Here is a 25,944-nt window from a genome sequence, read left to right as displayed (position 1 = left end):
TGGATAAAGTATATGAATTTCTGATTTAATGAACAGTTAAATCAAACATTTCCTGTGTAGTTGTACAACAGACAAGAGGAATTTTGTACCATTCCACCTCCAAAAACCTTTTGTTGAGCAATATTCTTAGGATACCTGGGGTGAATTGCACTCCTGAGGCCATGCCACAGAATCTCAACTGACTTTAGGTCGGAAGTTCGACAACGCAACTTTAGAAGGCGTATTTTCTTTCGTTGTAGCGTTTTAGTTGGTTTATTTCTGTCCTGTATCGCTGTTGTGTAATGTGGCCCACTTTCGTAAACTAAGATGCTGCTCCGTCATACTTCACAGCTGGGTTGAGGTTCTGATGGGAGTGGTGTGCTTATTAGTATTGCACGCTCCTTTTAAAGAACTCAACTTTGGTTTAATCTGTCCACACGAGCTTGCCAATATTGGTGAGGAACATCCTGCTTGAACAATCCTTGCACTTCTCTGCAAACTACAAACGTGCAACAATGATTTTAGCCACTCGTAGAGCAAAGTATCAACAGTGCAAACCATCTACAAACCATATGCATTCAAAACTTTGCTTGTATTTGAGAGATTTGTTGTTAAGCCTTGAGACTGAGATGCAAAGACAAGTCACACCATTATGAAAAAAAAAAACCGTCTGGGTTTATTGTGAATTTTGGCTTCTGTCCATGTAAATTGCCAAACATTTCTGTGTAATAAAGCAAGACAGATGGAGGGGGAAAATGTAGAATAACACAGCAAACTCGGACATTGTCTTAAATGAGTCTTTGGTGGCGTGACAATGAGAACCTGGCAGAGAGCATTGTATGAATTGTAAAAAACATAACCTAGCCTAAAGAAAGCTAGAGTGACTCCAGTAGCATCTAAACCTGACATGACGCTGAACTGATCTGAGCCAAGCTTGATCTAAAACTAGATGAAAGAAGTCAAACGGAAATTGAGGAGAATGAATTAGAGGTGTGAAGCAGACTTTCTTGGATGGTGTCTGGTCTGATGGGTTGGCCGATGTCAGCAGAGGAGGAAGAAAAAAAAAAAAGGAGTTTCATTTGTACTGTCTGGGATGGATTGGGGTCAGTGATTGAGAATTTAGATTCCGGTGTTCACATGCTTGTCAAACAAACAAAAGCAGACAGCAGGAGGGAAGCATGAGCTTTGTCCCATCTCTCCATGGCCAACCCTCCCCTCCACCACTTCGACTTGCCCATGCCCACCAGAGTCGAAGAATCGTTCAGGCAAAGTTGTGAAGAGCCAGCCTGAACATCTCGTTGGTACACACCCAAGCACTATTGATTTCCTTCAAGAGGAAAATCTGATGAAAACCCATGATTTGATCATTGTCAGCCTGCAAACAAAAAAAGCTAATGTTGAGATAGCCACCAGCATGTCCATTGCAGCAAACATGATTTCACTCATATACAGTAGTTGCAAACAAAATCTGAATAAAAATGTCCACAGTCAATTTGTTTTGTGCCAAACCTATTTTCATCACAAGTACAACTTTAATTTGGCATTTGTAGCTCGACTTACTTTGAGCTGTCCTACAACCATACTCAGGACGCAGCTGTCTGTAGTTGGCTGGTGGTCATGTGCTGTAATAGTATGCCCTATTTTTTTTATGCCCAGATTCTGTCTCACACACACAGAAACACAAACGTGAGGAAAGTTCAAACATAATAGAGTTGAGATTTAAGGTACCTTTGCTTTGATAGTCTGATCAACATGGGACTTTTTGCAGATTCATGAGCTGACTGCAAATGGCTCATTATTAATTTAGTTATGTCCACAATTTGCAATAAAGAGTTATCGGTATTGGAATTAATAATGGCCGATCTCGATCTGTTCAACTGTAGATGTAGGTAAGTTTAGCAGAGGTAGCCAGCATCTTGAGGAAATGATTTGGGCAAAAAATAGTTTGTCAAAAACCAAGGCTATTAATTTAGCAATGCTGCTATCGCTTGGGTCGGTGTGAGCAATCATAACGTCAGCGGCCATGCAAGGGACATCGTCTATGTAAACATTTTGAGCAGAAAAACTTACAAGGAGTTTCTTGGTAATTGCATCCTTGCCGCAGATCTTTTCTCCTTCCCAGGTTAGTAACGACTCTGCAATCTGTGTGACAGACAGATAAATTGAAGTGAGAGTTTATGAACGAAAATCACATACATTGATCATTTGTGACTTGGTTTGAATATTGGTTTGAATGTTTTTAAGTAAAAAAACAAATCACTGACCAATTCAAATGAATGAATTACATTTCTTCCAACTTTTGATTTTATCACGGTACTAGTTTTTGAGTCTTCCACACACATCCTTGAAAAATGCTCGTCAATCAAAAAAAAAAATCATAATGGCCTAACGCTGAAAGTTCTAGATCATAGGTGTTTTACTAGTCTCTGATTTCAAAAGTCGCTATTCATCAGTTTGTTTTGTAGCCTACACCGTGTATAGAAGACATTGACAATCATAACGGCCCTCCGAGGGAAACTATGATTACGATGCGGCCCGCGACAAAAACATGAGTTTGACACCCCTGTGAGCCAAAGTTGCACTTACATACAGATCAGCCAGTTTTGCTCTGTCACTTTGAAATAACTGGTAGTAGTGTCGCACAAAGCCAGTGCCGATCTGCTCCCACAAAGGCGGGTCCTGCATCCTGAATAACGCTGCAAGGGATACAACCAAAAAGGATCGTCATGTGAAATGGCCAGGGGCCTGCACAAAGAGCTGTGTTCAACTTCAGCTGCGGTAAGATTTCAACTGACACCCATCATTCAGCCATCCTTTGTACAGTAGTCAGAAAACTTCCCTGGCCTGTACCACAAAGATTTGAATATATCACCGATAACTTGTGTTATAAGGGTTAGACACGTGACTGTAGCTCGATGGCCAGCAAACACTTGACTAAAATGGGCATGCATTTGGCGTGAGCTTCATGTCGCAAGTCTGTCCGCCACGAGCCTTAATAGCTCCAAACCAGCGGCTACGGGACCATATAATGGAGGTGAAGAGCAAACGCAGCAATGCAAAGTGACATTTCATCACCAGATTAGTATGTCCAATAATGTATAGATGACAATTAACATCTGTGTGCAAACAAAATTTGTCTACTAATGGGAAACTATTTTTTATTGTTTTTATTTGTATTCATTATGAAAGATCTAGAACAACACGCACCGACACTTTGTGGCAGTGTCTCATCCCTATAAGAACAACAATTGGAAGTTGAAGAGTAGCTAATGGGGAGTAATCATTTCTTTTCATTTGTCAATCATTCCAAATATTTAACATAAAAGTGTGTTAGTACTTGCTGGGCGTGTTAAGTAAATGTTTTTACAAGAATTGTATTGATTTATTGTTTGAGGCATAGACTATTGGTGTATGCAAGTTTGTAATACTTTGATTTTACTGAGATTAGTACACAATCATATCTATTGAACAGTGTCAAGATACTGACTATGAAATAACCACAAAAATCTAACATCACATGCATTAAGAGTACCTTATAAGACTGATGCAATTAAATTAATGATTGAATGAGGTTGCTTGTAATACGTATATTAATTTGGGTCAAAGCTACATTAAAAAAAATACGTATCTACTTGGCTACAGAAAACAAAACATACTCTGTCTACGGTACTATATCTAGCATGGAAAAGATGAGTACTAACGATCTACTGTGTTGTTCTGCAAAATAAAACAAGCGCATAATAAACTGTTTATTAACAAAGGTTACCTGGAATAAAGCAGTTTTAGTTGACTCTGTAAGAGCTATAATCAAATATTGCGTTTGTTTGTTTTTCTTTCTTTCTTTCTTTCTTTATTCCGGCGTGTAAATTGTGAGACAGACTGGCTGAAACATGCTTTACAACGCCCAAGTGTGTATGAGCTTGATAAACGAGTCAGTGTGACACAGCAGGGCGTTTCGTTAGCACGCGGGACATCCAGCCATCGAGTTGTGTACTTACACTTTACCTCTTTCGACCACAGCATATTGTTATGGAATACGTTTGATGACATCATAGTTGAACAGGGGACTCAATAAAACGCACTTTCGCGAGCTATTCTTCCATCGCTTAATATCCAAGTGAGGGTGAAGGATGGTTGGGTTATTTTTAACGTTCAAGGCAGACATGCCTCCATACGGACAAGTTAGCTATAGCTTCCTCGCGTTTAGCCGATGAGCCACCTAGCTAATGGCGGTACGCGCTATTAAAGCAATAACATATCGTGAGTTTCATCTCTTCCGACCCCTGTAGACGCCTGGCATGGTGGTGTCTTCGTGTGGTATTTAACTGTGTAGGTTTACTGATCCATAGAAATACTCTGTCCCAAAGTGTAGCTGTCTTCACCGTTGGAGCATACAGCACTGGCTAGCTAACGGGCATAGGGAACCCCAACTCGACTAGAAAACTATCACAATTCGGCCATATCAAACAACGGCTCCTATATTTATTTTTAAACCAGATTAAATTCGAATGTTTCCAAAAGTTTTTGGTTTAAATAAATAATCCTCACCTCGTAAACCCGGGCCGGGTACAGATGACACAGTGCGACTTTTACGTACGCGGTACGCACCAAAAGAAGTCCGTCTCTTGGCCCGGTGTATTGTGGGCGTTGTAGTATTTCAACAAACACTTTCTACACAGTTCCAGGCTAGTTGTCATTGTAAAACACCGGCAAAACCACACACAATATCTAATGTTTTGTCAGTCCAGAGCCACATAACATCACTTATGTCCCTTGGCTTTTCATGCTTTATTTTGGACAGGCGGGTGGGAAATTTAAATTCCATTGAACCTGTTAAGACTAAATGACCACCTACATACAGCCTGCAGGTATGTACAATCCCTGAACAAAGTCATTGTACAGCACAGCGGGCATTTGCACCCTTGTTTGAGTCCTTCACTAGCGAAATGGTCAAAGTATTTTATGTGGGCTCGTCCAGCGGGGATGCAGCTCGCAAACTCCTTAAGATTTGCCAGGGGAACCGCGTCTTAGCTCTGGACATCCGGACCATTGCCCGACAAAGCTTGTGGGACACCCAGGCTGTAATAGACACGTTCTATCACAACTTGGAGGACTATTAGAAGGATGAAATGGTATCCTATGAACTCCCGACCACCCTCGACGAGGCTATTGACCTGCGCAGATTGACTGTCGAATCCAGGTGTAGAAAAAGGAACTGGGCAGGTCAGCGCCTCGCCCCCTGCCCCTCTGAGCCGAAAACTGTGGATGGACCACCCGATCCGCGGCCTCGTCGCATGGAGGTTGGGCATGTCTCGCTGACCCCAGAGGAATGCCAGTGCCGCCTTCACTCGAACCTTTGCCTATACTGTGGGGGGCCATGGGCATCAAGCGGCAACATAGCACTGGGTTCACACGGTGTCAGTGAGTCTACGTGAGGTCAGGTATCGTAAGCAAAAGACCTTGCTTCCGGCCTGCCTGCTGCTCACCAATGACGCTCACGCCAACTGTCATTGATTCCGGAGCAGAGGTGAACATTATGTATGAGGAATTGGTCTGAAGACTGAAGGTGGGTATCCTTCGTCTGCCTGATCCCGTACCCATACGCGCCATGGATGGGCATCCCCTGGGCATGGTCACACGTCACAACCCCTATAACCATCCTGCTATCTGGAAATCATCAAGTGCTCATACAGTTCCATCTTTTATGTGTCCCAGGCCAATCCCTCATCCTGGGCCATCCATGGCTATGTTAACACAACTCCAATATAAACTTTGAGACTGATGTAGTGCGGTAATGAGCGCCAAGTGCCACCAGAATTGCTTTAAAGGGGCTGTTGTGCCTCTCCACCGTCATTCAGCCAGCCTGCCTCCCGATGTCTCATGTGTCTTCCGACTACTACGAGCTCCAGGAGGTATTACGTAAGGCCAAGGCCATCTAGTTACTACCCAATCATCCTTACGACTGCGCGATTTCCCTGCTGCCGCACTTATACTCAGCCTTAGAGCTCCTCCATGGAGCCATCATCTTCACAAAGCTGTACATGTGTAACACAGCACAAGCATATATGACCGATGTCATAGCACAGTAATTTCATGTATCGGATATTGTTCTTAAGAGCAGAAAAAAGCACCTCGGTTTTAATCAGAACATTTTGTATATTAAAAACACAATGGCACTTTAAATCCATATTCCAGTCAATTGCATTGGCTTTTCAGTCGGTATCAGATGTGGAAGATTTATATATTTGCGTGATGTCATATAAAATCTAATAAAAATAGAGACTTAATGGCGATTTTTGAAGTTCTTGATCATTCCCAGTGATCCGGATTCTTCTGCAGTGTGCACGATGGCCACCGGTTGCCAAAGCAACAACAAAAAAGACCCATATATAATAGGCCACAGCACGCCTGATCATTTTTCCAGTCGCTCGTTTTGTCTCGCTCACAGAACACCGCACAAGACAACACAAACTTACAAATGTCCTCAAGGAAATCAAGTGACTATTATTATACAACTATAAGCCCCATTAAAGTTTTCATACAACGCCAGTATTCGTGTAAATTTAAAATCCAACAACACACAAGTCAACTAGTTCACTTGCAACCCGATCACTTTAAAAACATGGCGTGTTTTCAATGGGATTTACTCGCCATATTTGCCTTTTACTTACTCTTGTCCGTTATTATAGCAACACGAGCCCATTTCATGAGGAAAACTACATTTCCCAGCTGCCTTGGTTCGTAAAGGACCCCCGAGGGGTGCGGTAGCGAAGCAGTGTAGTCTTTTCTGGAAGCGTTAGCATGGAAGAGCGTAATTAAAAACTACAATACCCACAAAGCACTGGTCCAGCCTAGAGTGACTACTGCTGCTTATCCGGGGATGTCACACCGCTGCTATTTTCTCCTCACAGTCCCCTCTCACTTTCAGCGTACAGTTCCAGTGAAGTGACACGGGATAGCTATAGAAAAGCGAACATTAAGAAACGAGACAAAAATGGCAGAGCTTGGTGCGGGCAGCTTGTCGTTGGGGGATCCTATATTTAATTACCAAGAACATGAGCTGAATGAGCGACTCAAGCGGCTTTATCCGGCCGTGAACGAGGAAGAGACCCCTTTACCTCGATCTTGGAGTCCCAAGGATAAATACAGCTACATTGGACTGTCACAGAACAACCTGAGGGTCCATTACAAAGGTTAGAGATTTGTCACAGTAACGTTAGTCATATGGACGGTGTGTTAGTTCTTATTTGTTGCGATGGTTATATCTTGCACTCTATAATCATGTTGACGGTGTGAGTGGTGAATCCAGTAATAGCTGCCTTTTTGGCCCCAGCCTTGCTTTGTTTCTCACACGAGCAAATCTAACTGCCCAAACGGTGAAGTCACTCGACTCGACAACTCATCCAATAACAATACTGAAAATTCACCCTTCATCAACAGTTTTCCTTTCCTCATTTGTCACTTATGGCGTTGTTGTTTTGTTGTGACATGACATTGTGTTTGACGCACTCTATAGTTAAAATTTCTGGGTCAAAAAGACTATTTGTGATTAGTGGCTCTGATGGTATTTAGGAGCTAGCTAACAGCTATGTAAGCACGGTATTTAGCTGGATGGCTAGTCAACGTTTCCGAATCTAGTTTGGACTTGTGACTAGAATGCTAGTGGGGAGCGAGGATGACAGGATAAACAGGCCACAACTTGGATACGAAACATACAGTACGTGTTAACCTTTAACACGACAGCACTGGATAGAACTGATGGGGGGAGGGGGCACAAAATAACACCCAAAATAAAGTATCTCGTACTTTACAGCGATCGGGTTCTAAAAAAATAAATAAAAACGCATATTAGCTTAACGGTGTGCCTCATGAGACAAACGGCCCAGTTTAGATGAATCCGAATTTGTCTCGAGCTCAGTCTGATGCCTCTTAACAGGCAACCAGCTCGTTTTCACCAGCTGCTGGAGGCCTCTGCGCATACATAAGGCCAAATGCACCGATCCTGTTGTCTATTTTATCGTCGACATTTGCCTAATCCACAAAGTATTTGTCCTGCAATAGAGTTAGTCGCCCATATTGATGACAAGAATATCTGTTGTTTTTATTTCACGCAGATAACAAGTGTCATCTCTATCAAACCATTGTTTTCTGTTACTTTTGAGAAGGTCAAATTGTCAAGAAAGCAGGCTTTTTATATCGCTCAAATAGTCATTGAAATCGGTTTTCATCACTTTAAACATGACTCACATAAGATGCCGCACTGCATATTATTACTCAGTTTCAGAATTTGCATACCTGCTAAGTTTCCTTCGGTGCAGAAATGCTAAAGGCCTTATTTTGATGAAATCTAGGCTGACATGCAGAGATGGATGTAATCCACTGATTATATTTTGCAGTATTTATCTGTTTGCTTTGACAGAAGCATGGTCTGGTTTGATATAGCTCACTATTTATTTATTTTTTACATGAGGTGCTGTTAAAGCTCTTGTTAAAAATTCTTTCCATTTATTCTAGATAGTGTTAATTTATCTATTGTATTGTAAATATCTTTACAATAGCCTTTTCATTTGACCATTTATGACTCACACGTTTCATAAATAGCAGATTAATACTTTAGCTGTTCACAATGGGTATTCTTGCAAGCTTCTGGAAAATAATTTTCAGACTGGAATTGGGTTTGATTTTACCTGCACTCTTTTTGCGGATGTGACGTCAAGCGACCTGTTAGCTCGTTCTCTCATAGTAACAACCGGAAGCTCTTGTTTTGCTGAAATAGATTCGACATCCAGTGGCATGGTGGCGCACTGGTTAGCGCATCCACCTCACAATTTAAAGATGTGGGGTTCGATTCCGCCTTCGGCCTTTCTGTGTGGAGTTTGCTTGTTCACCCTGCCTACCTGCGTGAATTACCTCCGGGTCTTCTGGTTTCCTCCCATATACCAAAAACATGCATGTTAGCCTGTTTGACTACTCCAAAATGTCAGTAGTTGTGTGTGAATGGTTGTTTGTCGATGTGCCCTGCGATTGGGTGGCGACTACTTCAGGTTGTCCCCCCCACCTTCCACCCTAAGACTGCTGAGATAGGCTTCAGTGTGCCTGCAGCCCTTGTGAGAATAAGGAAGCGCAGATAATGGCTGGATGGATGGATTCTACATCTGCTTAGAAGAGACCGCCCCAGACACCAACAGTTTCTCTGAGGAAGATTATATAAAAGGAAAAGCATGCATTCAAAGAAAGAGGTTCAGTTTCATTTTTCTAATGCCAAAGCAGCTGCGATGGGCTCCAGCTCTGTCGTGACCCTTATGAGGCCCTTGACTCATGCAAACATACTTGTGACCAAATACTTCAGTATTTGTCTCACCTGACCAGAAAACATTTGTCTAGAAGGCATTTAGCTTGTCCATATGAGTCGGTGCAAATTTCAGTCAAGCTTGAATGTGTTGATTTTGGAGCAGGGGCTTCTTTCTTGGTCGGCACCCACACAGTCAATAGCACTTCACTGTGGACAATGACACTGTTATTTCAGCATTTTCCAGTTCTGGGCTGGCTTGAATATTGGTGGTTCCTGGGATGTTACTGAATGTCTTTAAAAAAAATAAAAAAAAAACCTCAGCATTCTTCAAATTTACCTCAAATCAATACTTAAACACCTGAAACCGGATGTTCCTCCTGGACAGTGATCCCAAACGCAAATCATAATTACGGGGGTGTTTTACTGTTTAGATATGTAATACTATTACCTCAAAGACCAAACACATAATATTGGCACAATTTTAAAATAAATTCAGGACCCCAAACATTTTAGACTTGATGGACATTTTCATGTGAGAACATTTTCAAGGACCAAAAAAAAAAAACATGAATCTGAAGCAGATGCCCGAACTTAAAAAATGTGTGACTGCACTCCAGATCATATAAATCCTGAAGTAAATTGATGTGACCTTCTTCCACATCGACATAATTGGTTTTCACTTGCAGGACATGGCAAAAATCACAAGGACGCCGCATCTGTACGAGCCACACATCCAATCCCTGCAGCTTGCGGTATCTACTATTTTGAAGTCAAAATTGTCAGTAAAGGTCGAGATGGGTAAGTACACTCCTTTTAAATATTAGCTTTTTTGCATTTCCCTACTTGTCATTTATATAGAGTGTGTGTATATATATATATATTTATATTTAGCGCGCACACACACATTTTATCCATCCACCTGTCACTATTCATACAAAAGAATAAGTCATGGCTTTCTGCAAGTATAATTGGTTTTTGTCTGATTATATTGGCCCAGATTTCATACTGAGTTACTCAGTCTACGAGTAAATTGAGACTGGATCATCATTATTCAAGCTAGCTTGTTTGGTGATCTGTCATAACAATTTTATTATCTAAAATGGGTGTCTCTTTTCAAAGGTTGGGTAACTCTTCTACAAACTGCACATCTGGTTGGTGTGGTGTGTTTGACATTCAAAGATTGCCATATTTGTAGTCAAATCTTAAATACTGACACCCAAACTGCGTGTTTACTCACTCTAGCAAATTCCAAGTCCTGATAGTAATAACGTGGTGAAGACATATATTGGGTTGCTTAAAATAAAGGAATAAAAACTAACTTTGTCTCTGTTTGATGCAAATATTTGTTGCGTCAGTACCTTGTAGGCCAGGGGTCGGGAACCTAACCAGATATGGCTCTTTTGGCAACGTTAAAAACTTTATTAAAAAGAATACATTAATACACTCAAAATCGTTGGTCTTAATTAAAATACATGCATTTAATTGTATTCAACCTATCTTTTTTTTTTTTTTTTTTTAAATGGTATGGCTCTCACTGGAAATTATTTAAAAAAAAAAAAGGGTATTTATGGCTCTGTCCGCCAAAAATGTTCCAGACCCCTGTTGTAGGCAGTTCAGACTGAACTCATTCGTAGAGGCATAAAAGAAGAGCCGAAATAGTATGTTCAAAATGCCTTATGTCCACTTGAATCCAAGTTTTGTTTCGAATACAGCACATACAAAAAAAAAGCCAAATTTGAAAGAAGCTTAGTCTGACAATAATTGCATTTATGCAAAAAATAAATAAATAAATGAATGCTAAGCAACATGTTCTCCTTTTTTTTTTTTTTTGCATCCAGCTACATGGGAATCGGCTTGTCTGCACAAGGGGTCAACATGAATCGATTGCCTGGTGAGTAACAAGTGACTGACATTGCATTATAGGAGCGGGTGGACGTAGAATAAAAAGGTTTTGAAATTTGTGAGTATTTCTCAGTTTTAACACCGATTCAGTTTATGCCTTAAACATAGCCTGAATATTGCCTTTTGAAATAATGCTCCATTTGTATGGAGTGTAGGGAGGAAGAGGAGCTGCAATGATGTGCAAGTGCTTTCAGAATGTCAAAGTCTGCTTTATTGTCAATTTCTTCACACATCTTCGCTGTCTATGCCTAAAAAGCTTCTTCTGCTTTCACTATTGACTCTTTTTAGGTGGTCTTTAAGGGGCTGGGTCATAATTGAAGCGTTTCAAAGAAATTAAATGTCAAATTTATTTCTTTAACCCAGGGGTTTTCAACTGTTTTTGTCCAAGGGACAACCATTATAACCGAGAAGCAACTCACGGACCACTGCTTTGGTAGAATATTATTTTACTTTGCACTGAAGGAGGATAGACCTATACAGGGTATTTATTTGCATCTGTATGTCTATTTTGGAAATCTCAGCTACATTTGACATAATTTCATAATCAAGCCTAAATAATTCTTTTTTTATATTCTTTTTTTTTTTAAATTGTTTTAATTTTTTTATAAATGTTACAATTATTGTCCATTTCCAATTCCGCGGACCATCTGCAATACCACCATGGACTGACCACAGGTTGACAATTCCTGCTTTCACCCGCAACCTCAGTCACACAATGCCTCTTGGATGGCAGTCCACTTGTCAAGCAGGACTTGTTGAAAGTCAACTGACAACAGATATATCCTGGAGAATAGATTAAAAAAATGCCCTAAATTAGATACAGTAGAAAATCAATCTGGTCATTGCACATGTTGCTGTTGCACAGGATGGGTTCGCTTGCATGCTTCTTGGGAGCTAGCTGTCGAGGCCATAGATATACAACTGCTAGTGTTTGTGTTTGACTTCCGTTCATTATAACTCATTGATTTCTTCAACGATTTTGACACAGATTGAATTGTTCCCAACATTAAACATGCAGCTATAATACGCCAAGTGTCATTTTATAATCAGAGCTTTAACAAAAATACCATCGCAGAACATCCCTTCTTAACGTCAACACTGCACTAAAGGCTAGATCAATGTATTGATAAATATGCCTGCGGCCGGCTGCCAAATTGTACGTCTTAGTTTTAGGTTGAAGTAACATACTTTAATCTCTGATCCCTTGGCATACCCTGGCATGAACCAGTTATTGTTTTGGTCCAGGTCTGTCTGGAACCATTTGACCTGCTTATTGAGCACTCAAATTATAGTTTGTTAGTTGGGGTTTGTCAAATGCAGTGGACACAAGGGCAGTGAGTTTATCTGACTTTAGATGCACTCAAAGATCATTCTTCTTGATTCCAGTGTGTCATAGGGTGGAACAGGGTAGAAAATGGTTTCATGGATGAAAGTGTTTACTAATTCTGTCCAAACATTAGACATGAAAATATTCTTGGTTACTAGGATTCCGATGGACAGTAGCCCTGCTAGACAGATTACTGTTGATTGCGTTCAATCTGAATGAATACTGTTCATTTGGTTGTGTTTATTTGTGAATCTGTCTGGACCCGTTGGCTGTTTGTGAGGAAACTTTATGAACTTTATTTGTTGATTAACTGTTTACACACATTTATACCCATGCAAGAAAGGTAACTCATGCATCTTTGCGTTTGCATGGGTGTCCCTTAATAGTACAATGTTCTCTACTGCTGACCTCTATGTCTGATCTCGCTGTGGAGGCCTGCCCATTTCATTAGCATGTTGGAGTAGTGAGCCTGGCTTTAGAGGCAATATCCCTGTCAGAAGATTAATCTAATACTGGACCATACAAAGAGGACACAGACACAAAACACACAAATATACAAATTATACAAAAAGACAAGTATAAATAGCACCGTGTACATTTAACTACACACATTTAATGAAACAGTACAGTGGCTCCCTACCATATCACAGTTCATCTTTTATGCCCCGGCTATATTGTAGAATGTTTTAAAACTAGTTTTGACAGTTTTTCAGCCAAGTTTGAATTTGGATATTCATGCAATAAGTGTTACAATGTGCCACATAGCACTGAGCTCTATGGAATATATGTAGATGTAGAGTATTTATCATGCTGCTCAGTTTGTGTTCAAGTAGCAGTTGGTTGCAAATTTATAATTACTGTAACATCTACTGTAGCTATGCTAAAATCACGAGACTGGCAGTGGTATTTCTCACTATGGCAGCATTAATCTAGTAGACATTTGTTATTTTATGGCTTCGGTGTACATTTTGATGTTTAAATCTGCAATGCTTGATTTTCTTAAAAGTAAACTCAAATTGGGAGTGAGTGGCAAAAAACTTGAAGGAAGCATGCTTATTTGGAGACCAGTTTTTTCTTCCCTCAAAGTAATGTTAAATTTCTTCACAGTACTTAAATAAGTTTGTTAATAAGTATGTTTAACGCATGTGGAAAGGGCATCATTATACTTTATGGTCTCTCTCTATTAGGGCTGCAACTAATGATTATTTTAATAATCTGCAGTGACTTTCTGACTGTAGAATCAAGGTCGGCTATTGCACACGTTAGGGTTGCAAAATAGTGCTAAATAGTCCACAGTCCAAACGGCAAATGCTGGAATGTCTTCGCTTGCGTCTCATTTTTATATCATAAATTAAGATAGTAAATCTAATTACAGTATTTTCTGCACTATAAGGCACACTGGATTATAAGTGCAACATGTGACACGTATCTCTCTGGTGAACCAAACTAGATCGCACATTCAGTGACAAACACCTTTCGGTAAAAATGCAATTAGCAAGTGGAATGCAGGGAGTAAAATTTCATTTGACTGTCTCCCTTTAGTTCAGAATGCTGCTGCAAGGCTTTTCTCATTCCCATAGGTTCAGCCACATCAATCCCTTTCTGTCGTCCTTGCAGTGACTCCCTGTAATTTTAGAATTCAGTACAAAATGTTAACAGCTACTTAAAGATCCCACAATGGCTCCTACATAGAGTACATACTTGGTAGATCTGGTGACATTTTATTTTCCTGTTTGGTCACTATGGTCTGATGACTTACTCACTGTCCCTCATACAAGATTCAAAACTAAAAACCAATTTGTGAAATGTGATTCCTGGTACTTTGGTAAAGCTACAATATAGTTATATACTAGATCTGTGGAATAATTGGGGCCGCAACTGACGACAAGGCTGACATCAGCGGTGCACGTAGGTCCGGAATCGACAGCTGTTTTTTTTTTTTCTGACACAGTTACAATTTTCAAAAGTCTTAATGTCTACAGCAGCGTTTCTTAAACTACACTCTTTTCAATTGAAATATGTATGTAATGGCCAAAGTTACACAATTCATGTCTTGATTTTTTGCATACAGCTGGCAATCACTTTAGGGTGACAATAAGCGATATAGAGTATAGGTCGACGTGGTTTTCTGGTTTAAGTATAATTTAACATTGTGGATGAACAAACCAGTTGCTTAGACACGTATGAGAAAAAGGAGCAAAAATGATCACGGTTAAAAACCGAAACTCATGACCGGTTGGTTTGGGTTCTGTGTGCTGCTGTTCCTGCTGACTCTTTCACCAGTTTATTCCCTCAAGAGAGCCCCTAGCTGGTCATCTATTTCACTTCACTGTTAATACAAAAAGTGCATGCCTCAGAAAGCCCATCAATGCAGATACTTGCCGGAAAATTGGCAATGAATGTGAGCATCTGACATAAATAAGTGGCTTAGCTATGTTCCAATGAACATGATTCACTGATTTCGTTGAAAATGATATTTCACACTTTCAATTTCCCTGTGACAGACATATTTTCACAAGGGTTCAAAGTATAAAGTAAAAGCTAATCCTAATCCTCGCCCTATTTCAGGATGGGACAAGCACTCATATGGTTACCATGGAGATGATGGCCACTCCTTCTGCTCCTCTGGAACTGGCCAACCATATGGTCCAACTTTCACGACGGGTGATGTGATTGGCTGCTGTGTTAACCTCATCAACAACACTTGCTTTTACACCAAAAATGGCATCAGTCTAGGTAAGTGGAATTCGGTCCGTGTACCCCAATTTCTCGAGAGTAACACAACCTCGTGCATTTTATGTATATATTATATATGCGTGCTTACAGTAGCTTTTTTTTTTGTAAACAAAGGTAAATGACCTAACATCTCCGATGATGCTTAGAAGACATAATTTGATAAGATAGCAATATCTTGCGATGCTCTGTGACTCACGGTGAGTTGCAAAAATTTTCACTGTGTATGTAATATTAGACATTAAAATATCATATTGGAGTGAAAGTATCTAACTTTTTCACAAGCCCTAGGAACCGGTAAACATCCACATAATATGCCAGATATTTTTTTGTACTTGTGTATTATGCTCCACCCTGATTTGTAATTCTCAAGAAATTGTGGTCCATTTGCAGTCAATATAAATGAATTAGAACAATGTTATTCATTGGTCATATTAATTGGCTGGAATCATATATTACAAAGGCAATTTTGTTTTACCTTACAGGTGTGGCTTTCACAGATCTCCCTGTAAGTACCTTGTAACATTTACCTTCAAGATGTCACCTACTCAACTCTGAGGCTAAATTGAGCTTTCCCTGCTCTTTGATTGACTTACAGTGGATAGAAAAAGTCTTAAAACATTTGTACAAATTCACGTTTTTGTGATTTCAAGAAATGAGACCAAGCATCTGCTGCCATTTGAAGTGCCAAATATTAACCCCAAATAAAGCATAAATGTTCTAGTTGGCTTTTTTAAATTTTTGTAGGCACATTTTATAGCTTAATCCATGGTCCGTAGACCGTAGGGAACATCAGTTTCTAATTTCTAAAACAGCCACATCAAGTTATGAAAGTATAACACAATAAGGACATTACCAACTTCCCAAAGTTGATGGAATAAACTACAAGAAAACTGGTCAGAGATGTTCCAAAGAGGCTGACAGCAACATTGGATGTCTGTTTACAACATGTGACTCTCATCTTCTTCACATGTCTGGCCTATAGGCTTGGGTGTCAAGACTGATGGAAGTCTTGCGAATATAAATATCCAAGCCGGCTGCATTTTGCAAAAAAAAAAAAAAAACATTGTCCCACAAACCCCTAGATACACTGATTGTCCCATGGGTGTGATAACATGCAGGGTTTATCCACTTATGCATAGTTGAAAAACACATTTTACAAAATAGTAGAAGCTATTTTCGGCTGTGTCAAAGCGCAGAGGCGTTGCAGTCAATGAGAAGTCATGTCAGTTATCTGTTGTAAGTAGCTGATTCTGAAGAAAAGATGAAGTTATTCTAGCACATATTTATTTCAGTAAATGCTCACCACTTTTTTCCCCCCTGTTGGGGGAGGCGACGGGGCTTTTAGAGGACACTGAGCTTCCCTTGCAGTCTCTGAGCAATCACCACTGCTGCATGTGTAGAGAAGGTATTACGGTCCGATGAGAACTAGCATTAACTTTGTGGTTAACATTCCAAATGCACACTGCTCATCACGAAAATAACGTGAAATGATCTAAAGCAGTATGTGCATGGGAGATAACCTACAATACAATCTGTCTGATTTGGAGAGGTCACGGATTTTGCACATTTTGCAACATTAATATGTTTCACGTAGATTTTTTTTCCCCCATCACAAAACCCTGGCATTTGATCAGGTCTATGAAGGCTTTTTATATCCACTGCACTTGACCTCAACATCCTTTTTTCTGTTAATTCATTGCTGTTCCACTTACCAGAAATCTGTTTTCAAAGGGCACTTTTGTCCAGTAAGAGAACAGTATGTAATGTTCTTTGATTTCCAATGTTGGCAATTGAAATGTTTCCTTAGTTTGATTGGATTTCACAAAACGGATCACATTTGATCCATTTAATGTTTTGTTGGGACTAACGAGAAAGGTTGACTGTTACTGAATACAACAGTGCTGCAAGAGTGACATGGCACATCATAGGAATGTAGGTATAATCTTGTTTCCAACATTTCTACTCTCCTATTAACCCAGCCTAACCTGTACCCCACTGTGGGACTTCAAACCCCGGGCGAGATTGTCGATGCAAACTTTGGACAGCAGCCATTTGTCTTTGACATTGAGGACTACATGAGCGAATGGAGGGCTAAGATCCATGGAATGATCGCTCGGTTTCCAATAGGAGAAAGGCTGGGTGACTGGCAAGCTGTCCTGCAGAAGTAAGTTATTCTGTTTACGTCTTTCAGTCACTCAATGTACAGTCAGGTGTGTTGAACTTAAGTAACAACAGCTTAAGTCACAACAAGATGACCGCCATATGTGTTTTACATGTTAAAACAACTCCTACAATGCCTTCAGAACTGAGAAACAAGCAATATATAACTCAATTAGCAAACAGAATAAAGAGGATTCAAACAAAATAAGAACAAAAGCAAACCGTGCATTATTTATCTCATTAGTCACATTTACTCAAAAGGAAGAAAGCTCGGCAAATTTTTCAACAGAAAAACATGTCTTGTCGTCTGGGCCGAACTCCCGCCTTGTTCTCAAAGTGCAGCGCCTCTTCTGGCGAATACAAACCCAGTTGCAGTGAAGTTGGGACATTGTGTTCAGTTAATAAAAATAAGACTATTTGCAAATTATGGTCAGCCTATATTTAATTGAATACACCACAAAGGCAAGATACAGGTAATGCTTAAGATGATCAGCTTGATTGTTTTTAGTATTATTTTCAAAAACAATTTAGAATGTGGACTCGTCAGACCACAGAACACTTTTCCACTCTACATCAGTCCATCTTAGATGAGCAGAGACTCAGAGAAGCCGGCTGTCTGTGTTCCTGGGTGGTGTTGATGATTTTGCTTTACATGATAGCGTTTGAGCTGATATCCTTTACACATTGATGCAATGTCGTCTAAAGGATCGAAGGCCCGGCCGGGCATTCAACATTGATTTTTTTTTTATGGCCTTGGAATCGGTTGCAGCCACAAAATTCAAAGTTAATAAAACAATAACACAACAATAAAGACAATAAAGTTGGTCAATTTGAACATTAAATATCTTTTCATTGTAGAATTTTCCATTAAATATAGGTTGAACATGATTTGAAAATCATTGTATTGTGGTTTTTGTTAACACAAAGTCCCATTCATTGGAATTGGATTTGTAAGTATCAGTTAACAGTGTTCCTGAACAACTATGTATATTTGGCGAACAAAATAAAAGTGTTTTAAACTAAAATAAATTACTTGAGAATTCTAACTTAACATTTTAACAAGAAATAATGTTTTATAATTTTGAATCAAATTAAAACTACGAAATAAATGACGCAAATCAATGAGTTGCCTCTGACAGCATCTACAAGAGGCACAAAGGGACAGTTTTTAATTTGATTTTTTAAAATGAATTTCCTTACTCCCCAGTATGGTATCCAGCTACCTGGTCCACCATGGATACTATGCCACTGCCACTGCTTTTGCCAGAGTCACAGAGACCATGATACAAGAGGACCAAACATCTATAAAGAACAGACAGAGTAAGTGAATAACCCGCACATACAAATTAATTTCTTTGTCTTAACTAGCAACTACACTGTCAATCTGCTGGTGTTAATATAACCCCAAGGGCAGTGATCAGCAACTGACGGCCTGTGGGCTGAATCCAGCCCAACGAACCATCGAATCGGGCCTGTGACCGGATTCCATAATTATCAATCAGAGAATCAAAGAGAAAATATCATGTAGTCCACACATTAAACAACAATGACTGGGCCTAAAACTGAAAATGCACTTCATCTTCATAATGAAATAGAATAAAACAATAAACATCAAATAATAATGTTATGCCAAAATCTTATTTTATTTTTATTGGAGGGCCCGGCCCCCAAGGTGACTGTCCTTTCAAACGCTGGCTCCTCGACAAGAGTTGGTGACCCTTGACATAGGACGTCAATTTTAACACTGGCAAAGTGTCTATCGGCACTGCCCGGGTAACAGAACTGAGGGTAGGAAACCTGTGTAACTTGGGTATGATGGGAGTGGCTAATGGCAATATACATCTAAACAACTGTAGAAACTAGTAACAAGTAACAAAAAACTTAATGTGTGCAACTCTGGCTATTCTGCACAAACTGATGCAAAAAATCTAGCTAGCATGGGTACAAGGCCCGGTGACGTAAGCCACTTATGTTGCTGAACACCTATCCGAATGATCTTATCCGACACGGCCGATCAATTCAATTGGCAGGCGCTCATTGAGGAGAAATCTCTTGACAACGAGATGCCTGTGCGGCAGTGCACCATTGTTCTAAAAAAGTCGGTCGCCACCATCAGCAGCTAGGTGTACCAAGTGATGGGGTGGGAGAAATGTGTGCAGATGAATATTTCACCGCTGACACATTATCACAAACAAAAAATGGGTCCCATAAAAGTCTTCCCATTTATCCACCTCGATCGACACAGGAGCAGGAAGGACTTTCTGCTGCTTTTATTTTTCTTAACAGTGTACCTTAGAAACACATGACTCATTTGTTCAATGATGAACTCAGGAACCCCCGAATGACCTTTTTAAGAGTACTGCTGTGTTGATTTTTGAATAGACCACCCAATGTTTTTTTTATATGACTCTTGACCTGTGGACCAGAAAATGTTTCATAGTGTAAACTAGATCCAATTTGCTGCAGGAATACAGAAGCTGGTGCTGGAGGGACGTGTGGGTGAAGCCATCGAAGCCACACAGCAACTTTATCCTGGCCTGTTAGAACACAATCCAAACCTTCTGTTTATGTTGAAGTAAGTTCGCTTGGGATTTATTGTGAAACGCAGCAACGCTAATACGCATATTTTATAGGTGTCGTCAGTTTGTGGAAATGGTGAACGGTACGGACAGCGAGGTTCGCTGCTTGACCATTCGCTCCCCCAAGTCCCAGGGAAGTTACCCTGGTTCTCCCAACCTTAGCCCTCGCCAAGGGACTGGTAATTCACACGTGCACGCTGGAGGTGTGTTTTTGCTTTTCAAACCTTTTTTAGAATCCTCACAGCTGGGGCTCAAACGTCATGCTCCTTCCTCCAGGTGTAGACAGCCCAACATGCAGTAATGGGGTGACTCCCTCCAAAAAATCAAAGAGCCACAGCAGCGTTGTTAGCAGCAACATAAAATACCCCAGCACGTCCTCCTCAGCCTCCTCATCCACTTCCTCTTCACCTTCATCCATCAACTATTCTGAGTCTAATTCTTCTGACTCCACCAAGAGCCAGCCACACAGCAACAACAGCAACCAAGAAACCAGGTAGAAAGAGCATGGCTTCATCTGCTTTTCAAATAAGTCTTGGTCTTGAAACATAATCTAGTATATCTTTGAGACCCTTCTAAATTCAATCACTGTATTTAATTAGGAGCTCGACTCCTGATTGGCACCTGAATCTTACCAAGATGTTTTTTTTAATAATAAAAATGATTTGCTTTTAATTTTGTGGGAGTTTTCTACACATGACTGTGTTCGAGTCCACAAAGGAAGATCTTGGGCACACAAGAGAGACATGTCCAGCGCCGGTCCTCAAGGGCCACCTGTATTCTATGTCTCCTCCTCGCAACCCACTCGATTCAAATGATCGGCTTTGAAAAAACTTGAGAACAATCTTAATCATTTGAATCAGTGTGTTGTGGCGTGGAGACATGGAAAACAGGCTGGACAGTAGCCCTTGAGGACCGTAGCTGGACACCCCTAACCTAGCAGATGTGTTCCTCTATCCCTTCAAGGGTTTAGTATACACTTAACTGGAATACAGCCTTTACAACGTATTCTGAAAAAGAAAAGTGAAAATTGAGTGTATATGATTAAAATTTGGTAGACTATGCTATCATAACACGTTTTTATCATGTGCAACCAATGTACATGTTCAAATTTAGTAAATGCAAAGGACCTTTCTCCCAGGACACACACACACACACACCATATGTGGGCCATGGAAGAGCTCAAAGCAATCAAGAGGCGGAAGTGACATTCTAGTCACACAGACTGAAAGTACTGAATGTCACAACACATAATGTTACATAAAAAAAAATAAAAAAAAATATCCCACGCTTTGGCCTCATGTTCCAGTTCATTATTCTATGTCGTGATATTTGCGTCTTGAGTCGTAATGAATTGTTATGCCTCAATTGAATGTTAAAATGTTACCCTTCCTTGAATGGTGGTACATGGTGATCTACCCACCTGACGTGTTTGTTTATGTGTGCATAGTGACAGCGAGATGGAGATTGAAGCAGAACACTACACTAATGGGGTTGTCGAGGGGTCATCCGCTCGTATCATGAATGGCACATATAAACATGAAGAGATACTTCAGCCAGATGACAACAGTATTGGTAATGGTGTCACAGGTATGCACACACTAATGTAGAGCGTCATGAAATTTTACCAAGTTACTTTCACTCTTTTTCCATTCTTTTTTTTTTCTTGTTGCAATTTAGCTTCATGCGTGCCTTTTTTTTTCTGTTGCCAGGAGAAGAGAGTTATAGAAATGGCAGGCAACTTTGTGGAGGGAATCAAGCCGCCACAGAGAGGATGATACAATTTGGACGGGAACTTCAGGCCCTGAATGAAAAGCTGTGCCGCGAGTATGGCAAGAACACAACACACAAGAAGATGTTGCAGGTAAATATACGCATGAGCATGCATAGACACATACTAACACACAAACACACTCGCTCACCTGCACAACCTCACATGCCTCCACTAACATCTGCACTATTTCTGCTTAAAATCATGCCACAACTGTGCTGAAGATTGTTGTTGTTGGCAACAAATCCCCGTGACAGTTTTGAAATTCAACAGAATTTATATTAAACTTGTACCTTGACTTAAGAATTTAATTTGTTGCGTGATCAAGCTTGTTACACAATTTACTTGGATAGCAAATCAACTCATTGAAAGTCCGTTAATCCGTTCCAGCACCCCAGTGGGTGTTACCTCAATTGCTCCATTATTCGAAGAACTTGTAAGTCAGGGGAACCTACGGGTCAAGATTTTTTTCTTTTTGATAAGACTCTATATCAAAATTTAAATTTGAAACATGTTATTATCATAGCAAGTGGTGAATTTTGCGCCATCATCATGGTGCCACACTCAATCATCCATTACTTTTGAACACAATCTGTCTTTACAGCCCAAATACAATATTTTTGAATGAGCCTTTTCATTTAAAAAAAAGCAGTAACAACAATATAATGTTTGTCTTTCAAACAAATGCGCACCACACATGAAAATCACATTATTGTACAATAATTAAAATTTTGAAATTAACCAGGTGATTATTCACATTGTTTGTTTCTGCTGCCCCCAAGTGGCCAAATATGAATGATTCAGACTGTGAATGTTTACCTTTTGGCAATATGAAATGTGTGATATTTCCAATGTTATTGAGGATACATTTGTGTGTGCAGGATGCATTCAGCCTGTTAGCGTACTCCGATCCGTGGAACTGCCCCGTGGGCCAGCAGTTAGACCCCACACAGAGAGAATCGCTTTGCTCCGCACTCAACAGCGCCATACTGGGTAGAAAAGAAAGCACACTCTTGCATGTATTGTACACTATTACATCATTGAGCCCAACTTGGTCGTTTGTATTTTAAAATGGAATACTTTAGCAGAACAAAGTAAAATAGTGGCCAAGTTATCAAATCATTGATGTCAAACATTTTCGCTGAATTTATACTTATTAGTGATACATTTTACTCTGTTTTGTGTTTCTCATATGTAGAGTCCCAAAATCTGCCTAAGCAGCCTCCTTTGGTGTTAGCACTGGGTCAGGCCACAGAGTGTGTACAGCTTATGGCCCGGGTCAGATCTGGTTCCTGCTCTTTCGCCAGAGTCGACAACTTTCTGCTCTAGCCCACGTGTGGGTATGTACTAGACAGAGAACAAATATGTGAATATGGTTATTCTCTTAGCAAGTACATGTTTATATATATATATATAAAAGAGACAAGGTACAGTTACATTTCTTTCCTATCGCTTAAGGCATTGAGCAATCTGAAAAAAAAACACACCAAGCCCAAACAGCCCCCAGCATCCCCGATAGCTCCTTCTGTGTATGATGATGATGATGAATTATTATTGCCAGCAAACTGACATGACAGATTTTTCTTACATGTCACAGTTTTAAATGTGAAAAGTTTTATACATTGATACGCATTATACACAGGATTTTATGGTACTCATTTCTCCATGACAGTGCTCAGGAATAAGGTAGATATGGATTGACATACAAGACAGTTGTCACCTATATGTCCAATACAATAATCTTGTAAATACTTAAGATTGTTGATATCACAATTAAATTTAGTGTCATGCCGAGAGATAATGCAGATAATACACAGAATACATATGTGTTGTACTTAGACTACTGTCTGTCTCCCTACAGGGTTTATGTTAAGTTGCACTGAGAGAGGGCATGTCCAGCAGGTGGTTGTCATGGCTACAGAAAAGGAAGCATGTGTGTGATTGGTGTGTTTGGCTGACTATCAACGCCGGAGCCAGCGGCTCAGACAGAAAAAGCAGAGAGAAGATTTGAGAGAAAAGCTTCCTTTTTAATTTAGTATTATCAAAGAAACGTGTGACTCTATTTAAATATTAATTATATTTCTGTTGATCTATACATTTTTTTTTTTGTCAGATTGTAGTGCTCCTCACCAACCAGTCATTCTCCTCTTTTGCTTTTCATTAGTGGACTTTGACTTCCTGCAGATTACACAGATTTCACATTTGATCTTCACCATATCTTGTGCCACACTGTCCATAACTCTTTACCACGGTGACACATTACATTACATTACATTATTACAATATCCAGAATAAGTTACAAATCCCCCTGTAACACACACAAACAAATATTCATTAAGCAAAGCAGAGCACTGTTAAGAGCAAAACAAAAGTTATTTGAGTACCCAGTGTGTTCAATGTGCAAAAGACCTAGCTGAAGTACATTATTCCGGGATGGGGAAGCAAAGAGTCAATCACCTCTGACCCAAGTGTAAAATTATCTCAAGTCCTAGCAGCAGTTTTATGAGGACCAGTGTTATTTTAAACTATTTCATGACAGTTATGCCGTTTTCTCCTCTCCTCCCATTTAAACTAATCAAAAGCCCCATTTTAAAAAATATAATTAATTTAATGTTAGACTGACAGTACTTAGGACATTCTATTAATCATAACCAGCCTTGGTCCAAAACAGAAATGGGTGACAAAAATTACATCAATATTCAGTATGCTGTCAGAATGTAGCATAAAATTGATGAAACCACACCTAATAATAACTTTTTGTGTTTGCCATTTCCTTTCCCCCCCAAAAATGTAACTAACAGCTGATTTAATGTTTTACATTCTTTGTTGCAACTATAGTATTTAATTGGAGCATGACAAATTTTCACACATTTCATTACACTTGTTAAATCAAATAGAGTTGAGGAGGCAGTTGAAATAATGAGATTCTACATTTACTATAGCATAAATAAGATGTTTTATTCCCTTGCACCCCGTGTTTTTTCTTGTTTTGAAATTTATCATCCATAATAATCAAATAAACTTCTGTCCTGTGGGACATATCTTACAAGTGCATTCCAACAAGGTGTTTTTTTTTGGTTCTGTTTTTCAAAATAAACAGAATTGGGGGAAGTGGTTTCTTTCCATTAGCAGTGGATATTTTGTTTAGAAAATGGAAGTGGAACTAAATTTCATGCTTGTAATAGGACTGCCAAACAACAACAAAAATCATCTTCCTGGGTCATTGTATCCTAAGCATGACATTTTTACCCTGGCAAATGACAGGAAATTACTCTACAAAGTACATAGAAATCCCACAATACAATTAAACAGTAATGTGACCAAACTTTTTTTTTTTAAAGAAAAAAAAAAAAAGGGTTTAACATGTTCTTGACCAACTTGTATCAAATAATAGCAACCACAAGAGCATCTGATTTTCTGCTTTAAACGACGCTTGTTACACCGAGAGAACTTCCTGTTATCATCCCTAAAGGGAGCACTCATAGCTGGTTACACTGACCGAACTTCCTGTTATCATCCCTAAAGGGAGCATTCTTGGTTGATGTTTTAACCTAAGTCTCCCTCGATCCCTGCATAGACATGACCAACTGGTCTGATCAGTGACTCATAGGACACAAGAGCTTTGGTGGAAAAAGGTCCAAGACCTATTTCACAGAGAACATCTTGAGCCTTTGCAGACGAGCAGTGTACAACTGACTCCTATTGTGATTTTAATTTCTTTTACGTTTTAGTACAACAGTAATAATGGATTTATTTTCTTTTTTGTTTTGTTTTTAAGTTTAAAGAATTACTGTCTCCTTAGCATGACTTTGAAAATCTACAAAAGGTAAAAAAATATATATAATTGGAAAAAATATGTACTGGATATGTGTTAAAATAAAGAAATATTGTATTCTGTTTTAACAGAATTATTTTTATTAAAATACATCCATGAGCATATGACTGATCTTGTGTGTTTTATTTTTGTATGAATCGGGTCTCATGTTAATGGAGGACTGTGCAGTGTAAATACCAAAGAAAATATAAACGGTCACTGTTCGTGTTTGCTTTGCCTCAAATAACAAGGCATAAAAATTCGTAAGAGGCACAGATAACCTAGCGAAGCCTCAAACAAAACAGAATCCTAACAGTCTTGGGGGGAAAAAAAAAACCAATTTCAAACACAGAGTGTATACTGCATATTTATATTGTAACTGGATTC

At 39.6% G+C, this 25,944-nt stretch overlaps 2 protein-coding genes across 3 annotated transcripts; one reads left to right on the top strand and one right to left on the bottom strand.

The window, feature by feature from the left end:
- Window positions 1-4: 4 nt before the first annotated feature.
- nutf2 (nuclear transport factor 2) lies at window positions 5-4,641 on the bottom strand. 2 transcript variants are annotated; one of them, XM_085913942.1, is made up of 5 exons: window positions 4,528-4,641; window positions 2,566-2,675; window positions 2,050-2,121; window positions 1,540-1,638; window positions 5-1,354 (listed from the first exon to the last, which is right to left on the bottom strand). In XM_085913942.1, the coding sequence occupies exons 2-5, from the start codon at window positions 2,662-2,664 to the stop codon at window positions 1,241-1,243; spliced, it is 384 nt and encodes a 127-aa protein (XP_085770068.1). In that variant the 5' UTR covers window positions 2,665-2,675; window positions 4,528-4,641; the 3' UTR covers window positions 5-1,240. The 2 variants fall into 2 exon arrangements, with proteins under 2 accessions (XP_085770068.1, XP_085770069.1); XM_085913943.1 differs by lacking the exon at window positions 4,528-4,641 and adding an exon at window positions 3,746-4,514.
- Window positions 4,642-6,842: 2,201 nt separating this feature from the next.
- Window positions 6,843-25,672, top strand: ranbp10 (RAN binding protein 10). The gene is made up of 15 exons (XM_085914708.1): window positions 6,843-7,172; window positions 9,958-10,069; window positions 11,110-11,162; window positions 15,069-15,236; window positions 15,719-15,741; window positions 17,216-17,400; window positions 18,604-18,716; window positions 19,863-19,971; window positions 20,030-20,178; window positions 20,252-20,468; window positions 21,423-21,562; window positions 21,685-21,836; window positions 22,625-22,736; window positions 22,942-23,083; window positions 23,605-25,672. Exons 1-14 carry the CDS (start codon window positions 6,974-6,976, stop codon window positions 23,070-23,072), a joined length of 1,863 nt encoding a protein of 620 aa, XP_085770834.1. The 5' UTR covers window positions 6,843-6,973; the 3' UTR covers window positions 23,073-23,083; window positions 23,605-25,672.
- Window positions 25,673-25,944: the final 272 nt, after the last annotated feature.

This window comes from Syngnathus leptorhynchus, chromosome 6 (assembly GCF_054491065.1).
Source record: "Syngnathus leptorhynchus isolate UIUO chromosome 6, UIUO_Slep, whole genome shotgun sequence".
Lineage (NCBI taxonomy): Eukaryota > Metazoa > Chordata > Actinopteri > Syngnathiformes > Syngnathidae > Syngnathus > Syngnathus leptorhynchus.
Note: the sequence above shows the minus strand (reverse complement) of the source record. Positions and strands in the feature narration are given on the sequence as shown.

Coding starts and splice junctions, on each gene's coding strand:
- nutf2 (XM_085913942.1), bottom strand. CDS start 2,664: ATGCAGGACCCGCCTTTGTGGGAGCAGATCGGCACTGGCTTTGTGCGA. Junction 1,639..2,049: donor CAATTACCAAGAAACTCCTT/GTAAGTTTTTCT, acceptor TGTGTGAGACAG/AATCTGGGCATAAAAAAAAT. Junction 1,355..1,539: donor TGGTTGTAGGACAGCTCAAA/GTAAGTCGAGCT, acceptor TTTTGTTTGCAG/GCTGACAATGATCAAATCAT.
- ranbp10 (XM_085914708.1), top strand. CDS start 6,974: ATGGCAGAGCTTGGTGCGGGCAGCTTGTCGTTGGGGGATCCTATATTT. Junction 10,070..11,109: donor GTCAGTAAAGGTCGAGATGG/GTAAGTACACTC, acceptor TTTTGCATCCAG/CTACATGGGAATCGGCTTGT. Junction 17,401..18,603: donor TGGCAAGCTGTCCTGCAGAA/GTAAGTTATTCT, acceptor CTTACTCCCCAG/TATGGTATCCAGCTACCTGG.